This window comes from Leuciscus leuciscus, assembly GCF_965113295.1.
Source record: "Leuciscus leuciscus genome assembly, chromosome: 25".
Taxonomy (NCBI): Eukaryota; Metazoa; Chordata; class Actinopteri; order Cypriniformes; family Leuciscidae; genus Leuciscus; species Leuciscus leuciscus.
This window is the reverse complement of record NC_138724.1, coordinates 9,720,186-9,740,919: the sequence shown is the minus strand read 5'-3', so window position 1 is coordinate 9,740,919 and position 20,734 is coordinate 9,720,186. Positions and strand designations below refer to the sequence as shown.

Genomic DNA, 20,734 nt, shown 5'->3' with positions numbered 1-20,734 from the left:
TCCCTTTTTATACACCGTTTTATAGGTGTCTTGAACTACTATTTATGTATTAAAAATGTGATTAAATGCAGGTAGCTACTTTTAAATGTAAGTACAATGTAACAACATAAGTTTATAAGTAATTTGCATCAAATGCTGTTTTTTAATGTAAGTACATAGTAGGTAGAGACACTTAAATATAACAACAAAATTTAAAGCATTTTTGCTTTTAGTTACGACAAGACAAACTACTTGTCAATGGAAATGTAACACATTGTTCCAGGTTTGGACACGGTGTAAAACTTAGCAAGTATTTGTTTTATCCTAGTTTTTTAATTGTGTTTAGGATCTGTTGTGTTTGATTGTGAAAATGTCATATTTCTCAAACATACTGTAGCAGTCTGCCTTTCCTTGAAATGTCGATTTATATTAATATATATTAATATATTAATTATCATAGCCAGTATTGCATTCACAGCTCTCTCTGAAGAAGAGAAAGAAAGAGGACAGCAAAATGTATGTACGGTTTTGTTTGAAGACTTTCCTGATGTCCGCAGGTGTCTGAACGCTGCTTGCCTCCTGCCCCTCAGCGACCGCAGTCGCTCCATGATCGAGTCCTGGCTGAGATCAGAAAAGATCACAAACTGAAACCTGTGGAGCCGCACAGTTCAAAGAGATGTATGTTAATCTCGTATCACACCAGAACAATACAAGTTTTTAGAAACAGCATCCTTAACACTATCAGTCCTCCTTGACTTCTGTAGTTCTATTCAATTGTGCGTTGCGTAGATCACTCACAGCAATGTTTTGTCACTCTTCAGCATTTGGCTCATTACCCTGTCTGGCACACACCTGCCAATGTGACATCAAATCCACTTCCTGCATTGACCTGTCAGTCGCAGGAGCAGGGTACCGGCCACCGTCCCGCATACGTGTTCTTCTAAAAGCTCCAACACTGGCAGAAATGGAGGAGATGAATATATTTGAGGTAAGATATTTCAGTGCAGTCAGCATTTCTTTTATGATCTTGCTCTTTCCTTTGTGGCAACAATGGTCAAGGAGAAAATGTAGACTTTAAGACTTTAAGGAAGAGTTGCATACTTTAACCAGCATAATTCACATGAGAATTCCAGAATCCGGTTTGTTGGAAAACTCTGTTTGAATTGTATTTTTAATTTAAATAATTGCGCCTCTATATTTTTTATGAAGGATGAAGAATCTCCAGATGGTGTGGATATCAGGCGGGTGGAGAGCTCTCCTACACCTCTGAAGAGAGATCGCTCCTTCTCTGAACACGACCTGGATGAGCTCAGAGGGGAAATGATGTCATCCCGCTCAGAATCACCTCAGCTCACAGGCGTTGGTTCCCTAAGAGGAGAGAGACCTCGATCACACACGCTGACTGGGGCCAGACCACCACACATCTATCAAGGTCAGACCTGGATAAACATCTGTAAGATGTAAAAGTTGCTCAACAATTTAACTAATATATAATGATATTTTTCTGTCCAAAAAAAAAAAAGGGTGTTAACATTAAACATTAAACTTGAACACATACAGTACATTTACACTAAATACAATTAATAATGCTTAAAAACACAGTATTTATTTTATCTAAGGACCCCCTGTGGTGAAAATCAAGTTTTTAATGTTTATACTGTATGTCTATGTGGTGTTTTTAATATGCTTTAAAACAAACCATGTGCAAATTCATAACTCAACAGCATTGCTGAGTATTTTCTCCTTAAAACTGGAGTTCAACAAAGACAGTTCCAAAACCATGGTTTGAAATCGTTGGTATTTCTTACGTCACAAACTACCTTGTAACCAATCAGGTCAACGTAGTGGATGAATTATGTATATAATGTATATTACGATGTTATGATGAACTATATGCCTTTCTCCACTGACGTTCTAAGTAGTTCACAGTGTTTCTAAGGATGTTGATTTTTAGAAGGCAGCTGTCTGACTCTGAGCTGAGGAACAAGAACATGGTTTGTGTATTATTAATTGTCATATTAATTACAGTTATGTGTCAGACGTTGTAGAGAGCAATACATAAAATGCATTACCATTCTGATAGGCTACATCGACTTGTAGACAACCCTGTAAGAGTGAGAGGCGGGGCTCATTTGCATATTCACGGATCCACATATACTAGATAAAGCGAGGGTTTAGAATTACATTCAAGTTATTTTAAGGCAAGAATAAAAAAAATTCACACAAAAAAAGTTTCAATATGCTATTTTGATGATCAAAAATAAATATTAAGGGATAAAATGATTGACTACAGGGGGGCTTTAACTTAATAACAATATATTTACCATAAATGACATGCTGGTACTTTTGTGAACACTGATGTGTGATATGGCGTTCTCGCTGGTTCGCGTTTTTGAAGTTTGCGCAGAAAGAACTTAAGAGTTTTCTGTTAAAACGGTGTTGTGTTAGCGGCCCCAAGTTAATAACTAATGATCGTTGCGACAGAAGTGAATCAATCAAACTAACTTTAGCTGGACAATTACTTTATTCTAGAGCTGCAGTAAAGCCAAAACACTTTACTTTAATTTCCTATTATCAATGTAAAGCTGCTTTGGAACAATCTACATTGTTAAAAGGCAAGCACTATATAAATGAAGATGACTTGACTTGACTTGACTTGACTTGGTAAAAGGAAAGCAGTTCTGTTTTTGAATCAGTTCATTGGAATGAACCCTCTGAACAAACCGATTTGCAAAAGCAAACTGGTATCTGCAAAGCTACACTATGTTGAAAACATCTTGACGATACTTTTTGCTTTTTACAATGTAAATTACACACACCCTGTCACCATTCTGTTCAGTTTAGTTTCATTTTCATGGACTTTCAGTTTGTTTTCATTTGTCTCCTTTGTTACCGTTATCATTAGTTCATATGTGTCAGCTGTATATTATTCATTATCCTCGTTTTTGTTCCTTCACCTTCACTCCTTCACCGGTGGTAACTCTTTTATAATAACGTTCAGTTGTAAGTCATTTATAAGTGGTTAGTTAATGATGAACTAATCATTTACAGAACATTCATAAATGATTAGCAAGTGATATACTAACATTTTATGTATGTTTTGAAAATTCCATTACAAGTCATTTACAAGTGATTAGTAAATGATCAACTAATTATTTACGAAACATGACTATGCGTTCATAAATGATTAATAAGTGATATGTTAATTATTGTATGTATGTTTTGTAGATTCAGTTGCAAATCATTTACAAGTGATTAGTAAATGATTAACTAATTATTTACGAAACATGACTATGCATTCATAAATTATTAATAAGTGATATGTTAATTATTGTATGTATGTTTTGTAGATTCAGTTGTAAGTCATTTACAATTGATTAGGAAATGATTAACTAATCATGATTGACTAATCATTTACAAAACATGAATATGCATATCATAAATGTTTAATAAATAATATAAACATTTTTTTTGTATGTATGTATGTATGTAGCAATTAGAGGGTGCAGAAAGTTTTGTAAATGCCTTGCATACACGTACAGATCATTTGTAGCAGGTACGTATCATTTGTAACAGGTAACCCTCAAATGATAAACACTGCATTAGGGGATGCAGAAAGTGTTGTAAATGATTTATAACACTTTCTGCATCCCCTAATCTATAGTGTAAACTATTCATCACTTGTAAATGTGTTACATATACATTCGTAGATATTATGCCTTTTTGATTCTTGAAGTGGTAATCTACAAATGAAGTGTAAGAAATTTACAAGTGATGAATAGTTTACACTTTAGATTAGGGGATGCAGAAAGTGTTGTAAATGATTTATTCATGCGTTTACACATAATCTATAACAGGTGTTGAACACTGTAGTGTGTACTGCAGTGTAAGTGCTGACTGGTGAGGGTATAGACAGCTGTCTTCTCTGAAACACATGGAGTTTAACCATTGTGCACCTGATGTGAGCAAAACATACAAAAAAATTTAACATAATTTATGAAACATTTATGAAACGCATAGTCATGTTTTGTAAATGATAAGTTAATCATTAACTAATCAATTGTAAATGACTTATAACTGAATCTACAAAACATACATAAAATAATGAACATATCACTTATTAATCATTTATGAACGCATAGTCATGTTTCGTAAATAATTAGTTAATCATTTACTAATCACTTGTAAATGACTTGTAAATAAATTTACAAAACATACATACAATGTTAGTATATCACTTGCTAATCATTTATGAATGTTTTGTAAATGATTAGTTCATCATTAACTAACCACTTATTAATGACTTACAACTGAACATTATTATAAAGTGTTACCCAAAAGGGCGAATTTAGAAGCTGTAATCTTTATTTTATAAATGTATGTTTCAAATAAGTAACTAGATAAGAACGTTTGGGGTGTGAGTGTGTGCAGTTTACGTTTGTGGTAAGGTTCAGAGTGGGGCAAGAAAGAAGACAGGGGTCGGCTTACTGGGACTCGTAGAAACAAAATGTTTTGCTTCTAGCACTCTTCAAAACATAAAGTAAAATATGCGCGCTCAGCGCAGCCACATCAAATTAAATCAATAATCTTTTCACTGTTCATCGGTTTAACTCAGCAGTTCCTCTCTGCTCCAGTCGTGCTTGAGAGTCCCAGTTTGTCTCTCTCAGGTTCCTCATTTCCTGTTGGTTTTTATCCCGTCTCTCCACCCCAATTACTGAAACAAGAGACAGGTGTTTATCATTTGATCTTAACCTACTTACGTGCCACTCGTCCTTTGGCTTTCCTCTCTCCCTTTGCAGACCTCGCTAAACCACGCCCTCATTGCCACAACGTTGTAGAACAAAACGTCCAAGTATCGTCAAGTTATGTTGTCCACAGACATTATTTTACTCATAAACTGTAAAACCTCATTATAAAACCCTATAGGAAAATCTTGGAAGATTAGTCTTCAGGGTTTTGATGTCATCCCTGCAACACTATATTGCTACTGTAGCTAGTTTCTCCTTAGACCCGGCACTTGCTCTACACAAGTAAATGAATGCTGATGCTTCTAGCTACACAAGCAATTTTTTGTGTCAGTATATTACAAAATGCATCAGGCTCCAATTCAAAATGCAATACAAGTACGGGTTGCATTTTTTGTGTGCCGTAAGGCAATGTTAATTTCGTTGATGAATACATTTTGTCATAATTTTCGTCAACTACATTTTTTCACTGATGAAAACGAGACGATTAAAAACCAGTTTTGAATAATAAAAAATATGACAAAAATCTATTTAAATCTAGACAAAACGAGATGAAAATGTTAGGGAGGGATGATTTGGGAAGAGATCCAGTCAGAACTGATGTCCTGCGTGGTAGATGCACACATTTGAACTGTTATGTGCTGATCTACCCAGCGGGACATCATAGACTGTATAAAACAATGGACGTAGTGTCCGTTATGTCACCCGAAGGTTCCGGCCATCGCCATCTTGGAAGCGCATCACCGCGCGTCACTCCCGGATAACCGAAAATGGGCAAAAAGGCGGGATTAGACGTGACGCTAACAGACAGCAGACAAACGGCTAGTAGTGACAGCAGTGGCAATCCACCTGTCACTTAAGTGGCCACGCCCTTAATGACGCAGAACTTTAAGGCTTAATATAATTTAAACCGATGAGTTATAAAAAAATTCACACCCCTCACAGTTGTCATGAAGGGCAAAATTAGCTTTATAGACCAAAACCACTTTTTGCGCCAGGCTGCTTTTTTCTGCTGTAAAGTTGGGCATTTTAACATGGGGGTCTATGGGATTTACTTTCTTTTGGAGCCTGTCTCTGTCAGCCAATCGATGAACTGCAGTTTAAGTCACTTCCGTGTTGGATTCAAGAGAGAGACCGGAAGGTTGCCACTTGGTCTCATAAAACATAAAAAAATTTAAACATCTGGGAGAAACAGAAGACCAGAAATATGGATAAATCTGACGGCGTGAAAAGAGAGCTTAATTCGGTTCGGTTTTCTTTGCGCACATATAATCCGCCTCTCAGACAGTGCATGGATATTGAATTGAGGTCTCTTTCGCGTCTTTTCGTGCTTGAACGGACAAATACACACAAAATGATGTCAAAATGTCAGTTTTGGCAAGAATTCATGTAAACACAGTCGGCTATATCTTAATTGAACGTAAATAGTTGGGAGAATATCGGATGTGTATCAGTAGCTATGTTTTCATGACCCTGTTTTTATGCGCATTTTGAAGTATTGCATCAGAAATGAGTGATGGAAACGCCAAATTTCAAATAAAAATCCCTTTTTATGAATGAAAGGTTTTACGTTCGCTTGAGGTGGTTTTTGACTTGTGCGAAAAAGAGTTTATGCGAATAATGAGAGATGGAAATGCATTTGCCTAATACATTTTGACATAGTGAGCATTAAAAACACGTGACTAATCGATGTTTCCTCATGATGGGAATTCCGACTCTTTATAGTCCCTGCTCAATATGATAGTTTTACCTTACAAATGCTGCTTCGTTTGCGTGTGTTACTCATCTTGTTTTCTGACCGAATATTTAAAGAGGCTACATGCGATTTTCTGAAATTTAAACTCGCGACTGACACCTGTGGCCAAAAAACGGAACTGCTCTTCCTTTCTGCTCGCTCTCGTACGTGCACACTTCACAAGTCATCCGCTGCAAAGAAGTCAACATTATGTTTACAGAGGTAAGAACAGTCAAATACATATATTGTTTGAGAAACTACGTTTGTTTGCTGACTAGCAGCGGTGGTGGCAGAGTGATCTGAAACGTTTAACTTTTAACTTGACGTCACATCCGCAGACAGCGCGGGAAAATCCGACCCGACAGAAAATAGGAAAAATAGGATACAGGCTTATAGGTGCACCCACTGTGAGCGGACAAGGTGTCAGTATGCTCATCAGGAGATGTTTGAGTCATAAATGGTAAAATAAAAAGGCTATTGTTACGTTTATTTTGGGGAAAAAGTTGCATATATAGCCTCTTTAAGGATGATCTTTTCGCCACATTGCTCGACCACACACACGCCATGCAGTGACAATGTTATATTAATGTGTAGCCTATAGGCCTACTGTATGTGCGTGCGACGAATCGCCGGTAATGTCATCACACACGATTGCACGCACATACACATCAAAATAACATTCAGTTAGTGACTTCTTGACGTGTGGCTGAGCAGTGTAGCGAAAGCATAATAATATTATTCTGTCTTGTATTAATATACAAAAAGGGAAAACGGCTCTCAGATGGGAACCAACTCTCACCGTTCACTTAAAGCAGCCGGCTCATAGAGCCGACTCATTCGTGAACAACACTTCAAGTCACCTTTATTTATATAGCGCTTTTTACAATACAGATTGTTTCAAAGCAGCTTTACAGTGATAACAGGTCTGTTTTCTGCTGATGTCATCGTCCAACTCAGTTTAGTTCTCATATAATGGTGTCAATGCAGGCAGATCAATAATATTGTTGAATATTAAATGTCCCCAACTAAGCAAGCCAAAAGCCAAAGGCGAAAGTGAACCAAAACTCCATCAGGTGACAGAATGTAGAAAAAAACTTGGGAGAAACCAGTCTGAGTCGGGGGGAGAGAACTGGCCAACGAACAAAAAGTGTATGATTATGATTCAGGCAGCATTACAGGTCAGAAGTCAGATTGGATCAGAACATTCAGAATATTATCTAGTTCCATCTGGTTGAAGATCGGAGTCATCACGCCGGTATGGAGACGGGTTTGTTGAGGATGGCTGTCGTGTCGATGAGGCCTTCACAGGGGAGAGTCTAAGTGCAGGTCCACCATCTAAATAAATAGCGTGCACACAGAAATGTTCAGGAGCTGGCTTTCAACCTCTGCCCCGTGAGGGTAACACTCTATGATGTTTTATTAACAAAGTTCGGGAGGAGCACGTTCAGATAATTAACACAAGTGGAGAGCACTCAGAAATCAATGGTAAGAGGTATATATACTGTACATCCAGCAGTCTCACCTCAATCCATTGACAGTGTAATGTAGTGATTCCGACAGGTCAATTTAGCTCAAAAGGAATTATTAATTAATTTCTAGGGAATTCGAAAGAATCACTTATTACGGCCATGCAAATGACTCGTCCAGCGTTCATTTGAACCGGCCGTAACTATCAGCTCTGCAGCGGATGTAAATATCCAAACTATAGTGGAACACTATTTATTAGCAAGGTAACTTAGATCAGCAGTTTAAGACATTAAATTCGTAAGCACATAACACAAGTAACACTTCTCTTTAAAATACAAACAAGACTTTATTGATTATTCTAACACATAAAACTAATACCTAACACAAACACACGCACACATTCATACGAGTTGCATAAAGAAAGAGAGTGAGGAAAGAATGAGTTTTAAAAGTGAGATGATGAAATCCCAAGTTTCTATATGCACTTATAAGACATGACCTGAACGAACCAGCAGTCATTAATTTAACCCTTCTATCGTTTCTTAGGCGGGTTATTAAATCTATATCAATGCACCAGTTCAGCTTAAGAGTCTGGAGGCTACTTGCTTGTCTTTGCATTCCTTTTGGGGATTCCCTTTGTCGGCGTAAAAGGGGTTTCCCGGGTTCATTGGCTGGCGTCTCCTCGTGCCTGGATAGATGTCTGGGGCGGCATATCACGTGGTGTGCTGGTGGATGGATGGACAGTCTTTGAAGCTGGAAGTGGCCTTTGCAGTCGAATCGTGGACCGAAACTTTGCCACAAAACTTAACTTAGAACCGAGACTCACAACGAAAAGAAAAGAAAACTAAGAAAAGAAAGAAAATTGAGACGAGAGTTGTAAGATGGCTTGAATGAAGCTGTTTAACCCATGTTCTTCTGATCTTGATTTGGGTTTTTTCATCTGCTCGTTTACATGGTTACTCGTCTGTCTGGTTACTCCGTCATGGCTTCTCCATGATCGTTTTTGAATCTACTCTTTTCTCCCCAAAGCTTTGTTCGGGTCCTAAGAGTTTAAACTCAAATGTTTGTCCAGCCTCCTGGATGAGTTTTGACCAATTAGACACTGTCTTTATTTGAGAGGTGGCATTTTTATCCCGCCGATATAATAGCAACAGCGCCCGAGATCCACCCACAAAGTTACTTGAGTTTCGCGTTTGATACTTGCGTTTCAGATCGTTAAAATAGGGCCCATAGAATCTTTATTAGTGTCTGATGCAGTAATAATTAATTAATGGTTTAGTTCTTCATGAGTACATTAACACATGATTATTAGTTAAGCATGAATTAATGCATATATTATTGCACCCGTATTGTAAAGTGTTACCAAGCAAATGGATTTGCCGCAATTCACAGAAACATCTAGTGGTGGTCAAAATTGATGGCACCCCTGATAAATATGATAAAAAATGGCTGTAAAAAATAAATCTGCATTGTTTATCCTTTTGATCTTTCCTTCAAAAAATTCGCAAAAATCGAATCTTTCATTGAAGTAAAAGAATTGAAAGTGGGGGGTAAATCACATTATGAAATAAATGTTTTTCTCCAAAACACGCTGGCCATAATTGTTGGCACCCCTAGAATTTTTTATGAGAAAAATATCTCTGAAGTATATTCCCATTAATATTTACCTTTTTTAGCACACCAGGGTGACTAGGAACATGAAATTGTCCAGCTATGATTTCTTGTTTCACAGGAGTTTAAATATGAGGAAACACAAAGGCCAAATTCCCTTGCTCATCCATCACAATGTGTAAAACCAAAGAATATAGTTCTGATGTGCAGCAAAAGATTGTTGAGCATCATAAAATAGAAAGTGGCTGTAAGAAAATATCTAAAGAATTGAAAATCCCAATTTTGACCATCAGGGCAATAATTAAGAAGTTATAATCAACTAAAGATGTTACGAATCTGCCAGGAAGAGGACGTGTGTCTATATTGTCTTAATGGATGGTGAGGAGGATAGTTTGAGTGGCCAAAGACTCTCCAAGGATCACAGATGGAGAATTGCAGAGATTAGTTGAGTCTTGGGGTCAGAAATCCTAAAAAAAAAAATCAAACAACCCCTACATCAGCACATGTTGTTTGGGAGGGTTTCAAGAAAAATGCTCCTCGCTCCTCCAAAAATAAACTCCAGCATATTCAGTTGTCAGACACGACTGGATCTTCAAAAGGGACCGGATTCTATGGTCAGATAAAACTGAAAAAATTGGCTTTTTGGCAGCAAACCACGCTAGATGTGTTTGTGCAAACATGGATGAAGAGTACCCCATGCCTACGGTTAAATACACTGCTGGATCTTATATGTTGTGGGTCTATTTATTTGCTGGAGGTCCTGGACATCTTGTTCAGATACATGGTATTATGGATTCTGGCAAATACAAACAGACAAAAAATCAAAACCTGACGGCTTCTGCTAGAAATCTTATAATGGGCCGTGGTTGGATCCTCCATTAGGACAACGGTCCTAACAAACATCAAAATCAACACAAAAATGGGTAACTGAGCACAAAATGAAGCTTCTGCCATGACCGTCCCAGTCCCTTAAACTGAACCCTATAGAAAATGAGTGTGGTGAACTGAACAGAAGAAGCACCAACATGAACTTGTGAATCTGAAGGATCTGGAGAGGTTCTGTATGGAGGAATGGTCTCTGATCTCTTGTCAGTTATTCTGCAAACTCATCAGGCATTATAGAAGAAAACTCAGATCTGTTATCTTGGCAAAAGGAGGTTGCAAAAAGTATTTAATAAAAGGGTGCCAACAATTATGGCCAGCGTGTTTTGGAGAAAAACATTTATTTCATAATGTGATTTACCTCCCACTTTCAATTCTTTTACTTCAATGAAAGGTTAGATTTTTGTGAATTTTTTGAATGAAAGATCAAAAGGATAAACAATGCAGATTTATTTTTTACGGCCATTTTTTATCATATTTATCAGGGGTGCCATCAATTTTGACCACCACTGTATAACGTCTCCAGGCTGCGAAACATGGATTTGCAGTTATCATTTTGTGTCAATATGTTGAATTTTGGGGTAAAATCATACCCTATATATTGTATTTTTATATATTGTATTGACAACTCTTCAATTAAAGATTTACCATCTCATATTCTGCATAATTGGATGTTTTTAAATAAACACTGACCAAAATATACAAGTTTTAGGGCTGGATGATATGATGATATAACATTGATATTTTTGTGATCACATGGATTTAGACCTACCTATATCCTACCTATATTGTATATATATAAAGCGTTCACAGGCAAATTTGCTGTATGTACTGTACTTCCCCGGCATCGAAATCAGGGTCATATAAATGTCAGGAAACACTATTCCTGGCTGCATGTCAAAATGGGGACAAAATAAGGCCCCGTCCTATATTCTTTCTCGTTTGAGAAGCCTCTACACTCGACTCGGATAAGTCACAATAGGGAAGAAACAACAATCACAAATGTTTCATGCTGCATTTAAACCTGGATAGTAGAATTTTAACATTTAAATATTTTAACATTCAAATATTGACACACATCAGGTTTAAAAAAAAAGTTTGTTAAAACAAACTTTGATGTTGACTTGAGAAGGCCTGGCCATAAATTAATTATCAAGGCTTGACGTTCAAAGGTTTTAATTAGTTTTAAAAGCGTGAATTTAAAAGCCATGTAGCTGTCATTTATGTTCAGTTAGTTTGCTGTCATGACATCTAGTTTGTTTTCATTCATCACATGTGTTTCTTTGTCTGTGTTTGCCACTACTGATCTGTTACCATGGACACTAACACTAATCATCACAGCTGTTTGTCTTTTAGTTAATCATCACCGTGTATTTTAAGTTCCTACCTTTGTTCTGTTCATTGTCCAGTATTGTTCATGTTAACATGCTGTCTATCATGTTGGCTGTCTATCCTTACTTAAATAAACCTTGTATTATATTCTCATCATCTTCATCTTCCAATGGATTGAGCGTTACAGAAAACCGGACCAATTAAATTGGGATTACTCCATGAAATTCGCTGCAGTGGCTCAGAAGAGCCACAAATGTTTTATCTTTTCAGAGGAGTTTTGCAGTCTCGCTATCCCCTGCCCTTTATGACGTGACCCTGAAGTCACTGTTCTAGATCGGGGCAAATTACCATCACCCCGTTGACACCTCTGTACTGAACTGGCAAGAAGCCATCATCAGGTGTCTGGAGAGCGTCCATCCTCGACCCAGGACACAGCCAGATCCAGAGCCCGAATCACCAACTTCTACTGAGGAAGATTCGTGTGAGCCCCCCGCAGATGGAGAGCTACCGCCCACCACAACGCGTTAGCCAGAGCCCGAGGAGAAGAGGACAGCGCTGCCCCTCGCCCCGGAAGTGGAGCTCCACAGGGAGTCTGACCAGGGGTGTGAGCCCGCTACATCAGCAGACGAGGGAGTAGTGACAGCGGAAAATGATAGACTGGCTGATAGACTTCAATAAGGAAGAATTGACCCCCACCCTACCCCCCCTTCATCACTTTTTCTGGACAGCACTAAGGACTGAATGAACTATGATCTCTTCACTTCATTGATCTGCATGGACTGTGTTATCCTTACCGTGGTTCTGTTAAGTTTTGTGGCACCGCGAAGCTCAGCCAGTTCTACAGCCCTGTGCCATCTCCAGGGAGTACCTGTGACGTCGAGCCGCAGGTCGTGCATCCCCCTGCAGCGCCAGTTCGAGAGGATCCTGTGGCTCCGCTTCCGGCCTCTGATCTCTTCGCTCCATCTCAGCCTGCCGACCTATCGGCTTTGCTGTGGCTCCTCCCACCTTCAGCTCCACCGGAGACCCTCGTCCTGCTGGCTCCCCCATGGTCAGTCACCACTCTATTTCCACCACAGACTTGCAGGCCATCCGCTGCACTCCATCCCTCCACCCCTACGGCTGCAGCGGGTTCCTCCTTCCCCTCGACGCCGCCTCTGTCCTCCATCACACCGGCTCCACCTCAGCCCTTGTGTACTCTGGCTCCGCTTTCAAAGTTTGCCGCTGCGGAATCTCCTTGGTCTCCAGTGCCAGCGATGTCGCTCGTTTCCATCGGCTCTCCGTCTGTGCCTGTGGATCCATCGGCCTTGCCTCTGTTCGGCCGTCCCCCAGTTGTTGTCAGCCTCTGCACCACTGTGGCTCCTCCCTCCCTCTGTGGGTTGTCGGCACTGGCAAGCTCTGGGCCTGTTCCAAGGGACTATCTCAACCATTTCCGCCAGGGGATCGTCGTCATCACTTCACTCCTCTGTCATCTACTGTCACCATCCCTACACCAGCTCTTCGTCCACCTCTTAAACCCCATCCATTCCTCCCTTTGCCATCTTTTCGTTATGGTGCGCCTTGCCGGAGGGGGGTGTGGTGTCACATTTATGTTCAGTTAGTTTGCTTTCATGACGTCTAGTTTGTTTTCATTCATCACATGTTTGCCGGCCACTGATCTGTTACCATGGACATGAACACTAATCATCACAGCTGTTCGTCTTTTAGTTGATCATCACCGTGTATTTAAATTCCTCCCTTTATTCTGATCATTGTCCAGTATTGTTGTAAACACGCTGTCTTGCATGTTGGCTGTTACTGAAATAAACCTTGTATTATATTCTCATCATCTTCATCTTCCGTTGGATTTAGCGTTATAGTTGCCTCCAATAGATGTTTACAGGGATAGTTCACCCAGAAATGAAAATTCTGTCATTAATTACTCATCCCCATGTCGTTTCAAACCTGTAAGACCTTCGTCTGGCTCATGAAATCCGATGGCTCAGGGGCGCACATTCACGAGAACACCATGCGTTGTGGTGTTAGGCATGTCGGAGACTGATACGTAAGAGGAAATTGTTGAATAAAGTTGGGGTTTTTTTTGCTGCACAAAAAGTATTCTCGTCGCTTCATAAAATTAAGGTTGAACCACTGTTGTCACATGGACTATTTTAATGATGTCTTTCCTACCTTTCTGGGCCTTCAAAGTGTTAATGAAATAGCTTTCAATGGAGCCCCCCCCCCCCCCCGAACACTTCATTTGTGTTCCGAAGATGAACGAAGAACTTACGGGTAATTAATGACAGAATTTTCATTTTTGGCTGAACTATCCCTTTAAGCTAGAATATTTTAGCATGTTTGAGCACAATAATGGCATGTTTTAGCAGATAGACGGTATACAGTATATATAAAGATGCCTGACTGTCTTTCTCTCTTCTCCACTTTTTTCTTTTTCTGTTTTTCTCCAGCCTCATTTCCTGTGTCTGACAGGATGCCCCAGTCCACCTGTCACTCCTTTAGCTCAGATGACAAAAGCAATGAAGGTGCAGGAAGTGCTGCAGCGTCTCATGGGCTCTCGAGACGTCAGTGGATGGTCAGTGGTATTGGTATTTTGCCCCAGTTCTTAAAGGAATTAAGTGTGCAGCATCTGTAACATGCTGTCGACTACCACAGACAATTATTTGCCTTTGTTTCTTTAAACTAACATATTTAACAAAATTTCCCCTATAGTGATCTATTGTAAGTGGACTACATTATTGTAAAATTGTTACAGACTGAAGGACCTGAGTCTTCTTCTTTATCTCCCTCCCACACAGGAGGAATTCTGTCATCCAGTCGACAGTCTGGCCTTAACAGTGGATGAGGTCATCAACGTGCGCCGGATACTTGTCAAGGCTGAGATGGAGAAATACATGCAGAACAAAGAGCTTTTTAATAATCTGAGGAAGGGCAAGGTGTGAATGTCTGTATGATATATGGATAATTTGAGTAACATCAGTCCAACAGCCCAATGAAAACTGTGTTTGTCTTTGTTTTGTTCATCTTGTTTCTTAGATATGTTGCTGTTGTCGAGTAAAGTTTCCACTGTTTTCATGGCCGTCCAGGTGCCTCCTGTGTAAAAGGTCTCAGTTTAATTTTCATAAATATTTAAATAGATATTATATATCATAGATAATAACTGGAACAAGGAATATTAACATGGTCTGATTCACTGTTTTGAACATTCAGTTGTGATTCTTTCTCTTTTAGGTCTGTCTGCAACTGTTGTAGTGCAAAGGTACTAAATATTTATTTCATATAAACCTCATTTAGCTCTATAGTAGCACATGTGTCAAACTCCGCTGCTGTAGGGCTGCTGTCCTGCAGACTGTAACTCCAACCAGCTCTAAAACATCTGACTTGATTAGTTGATTCAGGTGTTTAGTTAGGGTTGGAGCTGAACTCTGCAGGACAGTAGGCGAATCCCAAACAGCATTTTTGCACCCTTCAAGGGCACTGGGGCGCCATTTATAGAGGCGTTCCAAAAGAAAGTGAACAACCGAATCCCTTCACGAAGGGCCCTTCCACAAGTCCGTTAGCGAAGGGAACATGAGATGGTCACTTCAAGGAAGTAATTTAATCATTTATGGTCATGTGACCCAGGGTGACCTTGTGATTCATTTTAAATCTAGTTGGAGTTAACGTATAAACAGAATAATTCAATTTATTTTGTTTTGTTGTGATAAATTACACACATTTTTGTCATGCATTTCATATTAAGTTTAAAAAAAGTTTCATAGGTAAGAAATGTGTTTAATGCTTTATGTTTAGTGCTTAACTTATAGAGTTAGGAGCAGATCAGGAACACACACAGACATAAAAGCATATTTAAAAAACGTCATTATAAATGTATATTTATCTGTATCAAATTAACAGCAAAAATAAGATATTCCTGTTGTCGCTGCCTTGTGTTGTCATGGCAATACTCCATGTGAAGCTAATGAGGAGATGATGTGGTCTTTAGTTGCTCCCTTCGCCAAGTGCGTTCCAAACTACATTGACACGCAAGTGCCCTGCTGTCTCCAAAGTCCCACTTCTGCACAAAGGTTCTGCACTTCGGAGTGAATAGGGCACAGGGATGCTCACTTCCCATTGGAATTTGCCCAGTGGCCCTCCAGGAACTGAGTTTGACACCCCAATATGTTTCAATGTTTAGTGTCATCCATGTAACAAAGATGTTACTTTACAACCTTGGCCATCCACATATAGTAGTTCTCGCCAAATGATCCTTGGTTCCCTTAGTCCAACTGTTTTTTCTTCAGCAAACAGATTTGACATTGGACACTGTATAAAAGTAGTTTTTTTCTTTTCTTTCTTATCAGCATCTTTAGAGGCCTGAAATCATATTTTCATATTTATATATATTTTTTTATTTTATTTTTTTATCTTTATCTATTTATTTAACATTTTCTGTACCCAGTTAAGCTAGGTTATAGCTTCATAGCATTATAATGGCAAGTGAACCCATATTTAATGTGTATGGCTCATATTTTGTTTTAGTCTGTGTATTTTTGATCATGGTTTTTGAGGATGGGACAATGTCATACAATGTTGGCATCTGCCAGTAATAGATGAATTTACTCCAAAATATAATAATTGTTTGATTGGATGCACAGCCTTCAATGTCAGCAACAAATCATATCTTCCAAAAGCAAATATGTTTATTTATTTTGCTAACTTGCTTTTTGCATGATTATTGGATTATATGTTATGTTATAACATAATTGTTATATGTCTATTATTACCTGCCTGCTCTCCCGCCATTTGAGGACCACTGGCTTCTTGTTTAAAATTGTTTGCTAAACTCTGTTTTCTCAATTAATTCTAATAACACATTATTTCAAACTCACAAACTCCATGAGTGATTTTGCTTTAATTTGTCCTTTTAACAGATGAAGATTCCCTACAAAAAGATGGCACACATTCCAGTGTACACTGTGGGATTTCACAGCAGTGCGAAGAGTCACAAGAGTGATGTCTATAAGTGAGTAAATATATACTATGTCTAAGTTAAAGGATTACAGCCACATTCCACACTGGGAACAGCCTGTGCTCACATCCTAATTTTTTAACTATGCTTGTTTGTTATTCGCCCCACAGTTTAAAACACCAAATAGGCCTAAACTTCCAGTATATATTACTGTAGTCAGGGCTTGTCCAGTAAGCATTTGATGTGGGTTAAAATCAGTTTAACAATCAATACATATTAGCCTGTAGTCGCTGGTGATTACCAGTGTTTTACAAGTAAAATCGACACAACTTTGCATAAGTAGGAGACCTTACTTATGTCGACAGCATTGTGACTCAACCCTGTCTCCTCTCATCACACTCTCTAATTAGTGCTCTGTAATTTTTTGTTGTTGATTTTTCGAGGTTGTAAATAAAACAAAGATTATTGTGGTATGTTTTACAAGAAAATACAGTTTCAGACTTTCTACTTCAAAGTTTCATGTTTAATTGAATGTGTTGCAGTTTCTTTGTAATTGTTACATTTCCTAGCAATTTCTGAGTGAAAATTGTTTCTACACCATTTGTTTTTCAGTGTGGTGTTCAGCATGATTATTGCTTTTATTTAGGTTTTGTAAAAGCAATACAAACCCTAAGTAAAATTCCCCTAACCATAATTATTAAATAACTCTGGATTTGTTTGTTCTACCATGAATAAAATGACAAATTGTACATCTAGTGTTGAGGAAAGGTATTACTTTGTAAACTAAAACAGACTTACAGTTTATGGCAGTGGATAATAAAAAGGCATAAACATCCGATAAATTGAAGGAGGGACCCAAGCTATATCTAGAGGTCAAGAGTGTTATTAAGTGTATTTAGATGTAAAGTGGACAACTAGTCAAGAAATGTGAGGAAATAAAATTTTGCTAGACAAAAATATTTTTGAATGTTCAAAACAGTTCTGTCACAACACAAGGTGGTTCACTAACATGGGATTTAACTTTTAAAAAGTGGTTGATCTAGTCTGTGTATTAGTGTACAGGTATGTGTATCAAGAGAAGGAGAGTGTATTTGAATACGTGTCGTTTTGTGATATCACTGCAACGGATGCATTTAAAAAAAAACAGTGCAAACTGTCTGAATGAAAAGGCTCTGTGCCAGTATTTTGCAGCAGCCCTGATTGGTAAAGGATTATTGTGGGTTCAATATAAGTTAAGCTCAGTCAACATCACTTGTGGCATAATGATAACTACTATAAAAAATAATTTTGCCCTGTCCCTTATTTAAAAAAAAAAAAAAATATATATCTGTAGTGAGGCATTAGAATAGAAATAAATTAAGCTGATTGGTAAATGTTAAAATACTGTTGTGTTAACACAATTTTATTGTGAAAAAAATGGCTTACTAACCGTTTTTATGTTAAGTTATATCAAATGTTATAACTTCATTGTAACATTGGATATAATTGGATATAGTGTTGCAACTTTTGTCAAGTCAGATTGTTTTAAAGCAGCTTTACAGTGATAAACAGCTGAAGTCAGTTCAGAGTTGGTTCAGTTCCGATTGTAAAAGATCATCAATTATTAAATTAGTTCATTTCATCTATAAAGCAGCTCTGCACAAAATGATGTCATCGTCCAGTTCAGTTCAGTTCTCATACAACAGCGTCAGAACAGTCAGATCAATAATATGGTTGAATATTAATGTAATGCCTAATTACCCTAAAACGACCATAACACAACGTCACAGCTTGAATAATACACAAGTTTTAACAGGAATGAATGTACGCTTAAAAAAAAAAAAATAATTCTAAGCTTTATAATTTTGCTTCCAAATCTTCCAAAAAAAAAAATTGGCCCCAAGTGTCTCACTGTAACCTAGATTTGTGGTTTTCTTTAAAGCAAAAGGGGTGTCAACTTTTTTGTGTGTTAATCAACATTATGCCACAAATTCAGACGTAAAATTGAACACTGTTATTGAACTGAATCAACACTGAACTGTCTTGAGCTGAATAAATACACCATTGTCTTCTGTAGAGCTACTTTATAATTCAATGGAATTTGTTTTATAATTAAAGACTTTTTCAACACTAATACTTTTGGTAACACTTTATTTTTTATAGTGTCCTTGTAACACGTTACATGTAGATATTTTAGTAATAGCTATAAATGATGCATAATTGCATGTAACTAACCCTAAACCAAACCGTAACGCAAACCCTGTAGCAAGTACATGTAGTTAATTAATATTACTCAGTACTTAAAAGTATAATTTCAATAACAAGGACATAATAAAGTGTTACCATAGCCTATTTTATTTTCTGTGAAGCTGTTTTTAAACAATCTATTTTATAAAGCACTGTATAAATAAATGTGAACTGTGATTGAGCTTAACTTGTATTAAACAGAATTCATAGTCATTTTATTTGCGCCATGACTGGAGATCTGTCATTATACAGAATGTGTGTGTGTGTGTTTCTCTGCAGGTCTCTGTGTTCTCTCTCCAGACACTCAGTCGAGGAGGAGTTTCCACACCTGTACGCCGCAGGCTGCAACCTGAGAGATGTGTGCTCAGACTGCACCAAGTTTGTGGCTGATGTCATTTCCTCCAGTCGAAGAAGCTTGGACTTCATCAACAACACACCAAAACGAAATAAACGGACAACCTCGACATATACACAACCACATCACAACCACGTGTGAATGTATCAACAGATGTCTGAATCGAAGCCTCTTCACAGACTCAGAAATATTCACCGTGTTAGACGATATGAATCATTTCTGCCTTATCACCCCCTCCTGCACTATGTACATCTATCCACAAGACTGTCTGTATAGATTAAGCGAGGCAATGCTTCACCAACTTTAGAAAAAAATGGTACAAAAGCTGTCACTGGGATGGTACCCTTTATACACTTTTGGTACCAAGATGTACTTTTGAGGTACTAATATGCACTCTTCAGGTACAAAGGTGTACCTTTTGAAAGAGTAGCGCACCAGTGACAGCTTTTGTACCTTTTTTCTGAGTTTCGAAGGCTTATGGTAAAAAAAGACAATCATTTTGCTTGATTTTTAGCTTGAAAATTATTCTAACTGATCCAGGACTGTCCATGCTTAGCAGACATCCTTATACAGGATATCAGTAAATGCATATTTCTAATAGCAAATGTATTTTTATGCTATGGGACTCAATCTATTTAGCACCAGAGTGTTATGTAATTACCTTGGGACTGATTTGTGAAAGTGAAGGTCAGAATGAAGCAGATAATAGTATCTTATTCTCAATAGAATAAAGTGGCCTTTTGATCCGCAGCTCGAGCTCATGTTTAACTCACTCTTATTTTGTAAGGTCTGCAAGTCTGCAATAAAACCAATGCCACAAAACTGATGCTCTCTCCATTGTGCTTTTTTCCTATTTCAGAGGAGACACAAGGGCCATATGGGGGTGTAATTTCTGATTATTGCATTATATATTATTATATGTGTTATTGAAAAAGACTATGGATGAATATCTCAAAACCTGTCAAGAACATATTCAAGCCACATTTGACCTTAAAATCAAAAGAAAAAAACTACATTAACTTATATTTTGCTCAAAAAACAAAAGATTGATTAATTTGTGGGCTTCTTTGCACATACGCAAGTGATGAAAAGGATTTACCATTTATTAACTGTAAATAAATTAACAATCTGTACATGAAAGCTGAGCCGAGCCATTTAGAGTATGAATAACACTTTAAAGCAAATGAGAACAGTCAACATCTTTTACTGAGTCAATATTATTTAGAGCTGACACATATGTGTTATATTGACCAGTAGATCTACCAAACATTTAACAACACACAACAACGCTTAGTTTCCTTCAGTCACGGATAAAAATAGATATTATGAATGGGATCATGATCGGCCAAACAATCATGAAAATTACTGAAAGCTAATTTTTTGAGATATCAACCTGTTTAGATTTATGGCTGTGAATTTCTCACAATTTTAGAGTAAAATGTGTTTTGGAAAATACA

General features: G+C 37.8%; 1 protein-coding gene across 1 annotated transcript in view; it reads left to right on the top strand.

The window, feature by feature from the left end:
• spire2 (spire-type actin nucleation factor 2) overlaps positions 1 to 20,103 on the top strand; it is a 62,200-nt gene extending 42,097 nt beyond the window's left edge. Inside the window, exons 7-15 of the mRNA XM_082160446.1 lie at positions 537 to 657; positions 801 to 967; positions 1,189 to 1,411; positions 14,196 to 14,320; positions 14,544 to 14,681; positions 14,782 to 14,849; positions 14,977 to 15,004; positions 16,659 to 16,750; positions 19,202 to 20,103. Coding sequence (XP_082016572.1) covers positions 537 to 657; positions 801 to 967; positions 1,189 to 1,411; positions 14,196 to 14,320; positions 14,544 to 14,681; positions 14,782 to 14,849; positions 14,977 to 15,004; positions 16,659 to 16,750; positions 19,202 to 19,418 — 1,179 coding nt within the window. The 3' untranslated portion in view covers positions 19,419 to 20,103. The remainder of the gene's footprint in view (positions 1 to 536; positions 658 to 800; positions 968 to 1,188; positions 1,412 to 14,195; positions 14,321 to 14,543; positions 14,682 to 14,781; positions 14,850 to 14,976; positions 15,005 to 16,658; positions 16,751 to 19,201) is intronic.
• The last annotated feature ends 631 nt before the right edge of the window (positions 20,104 to 20,734 follow it).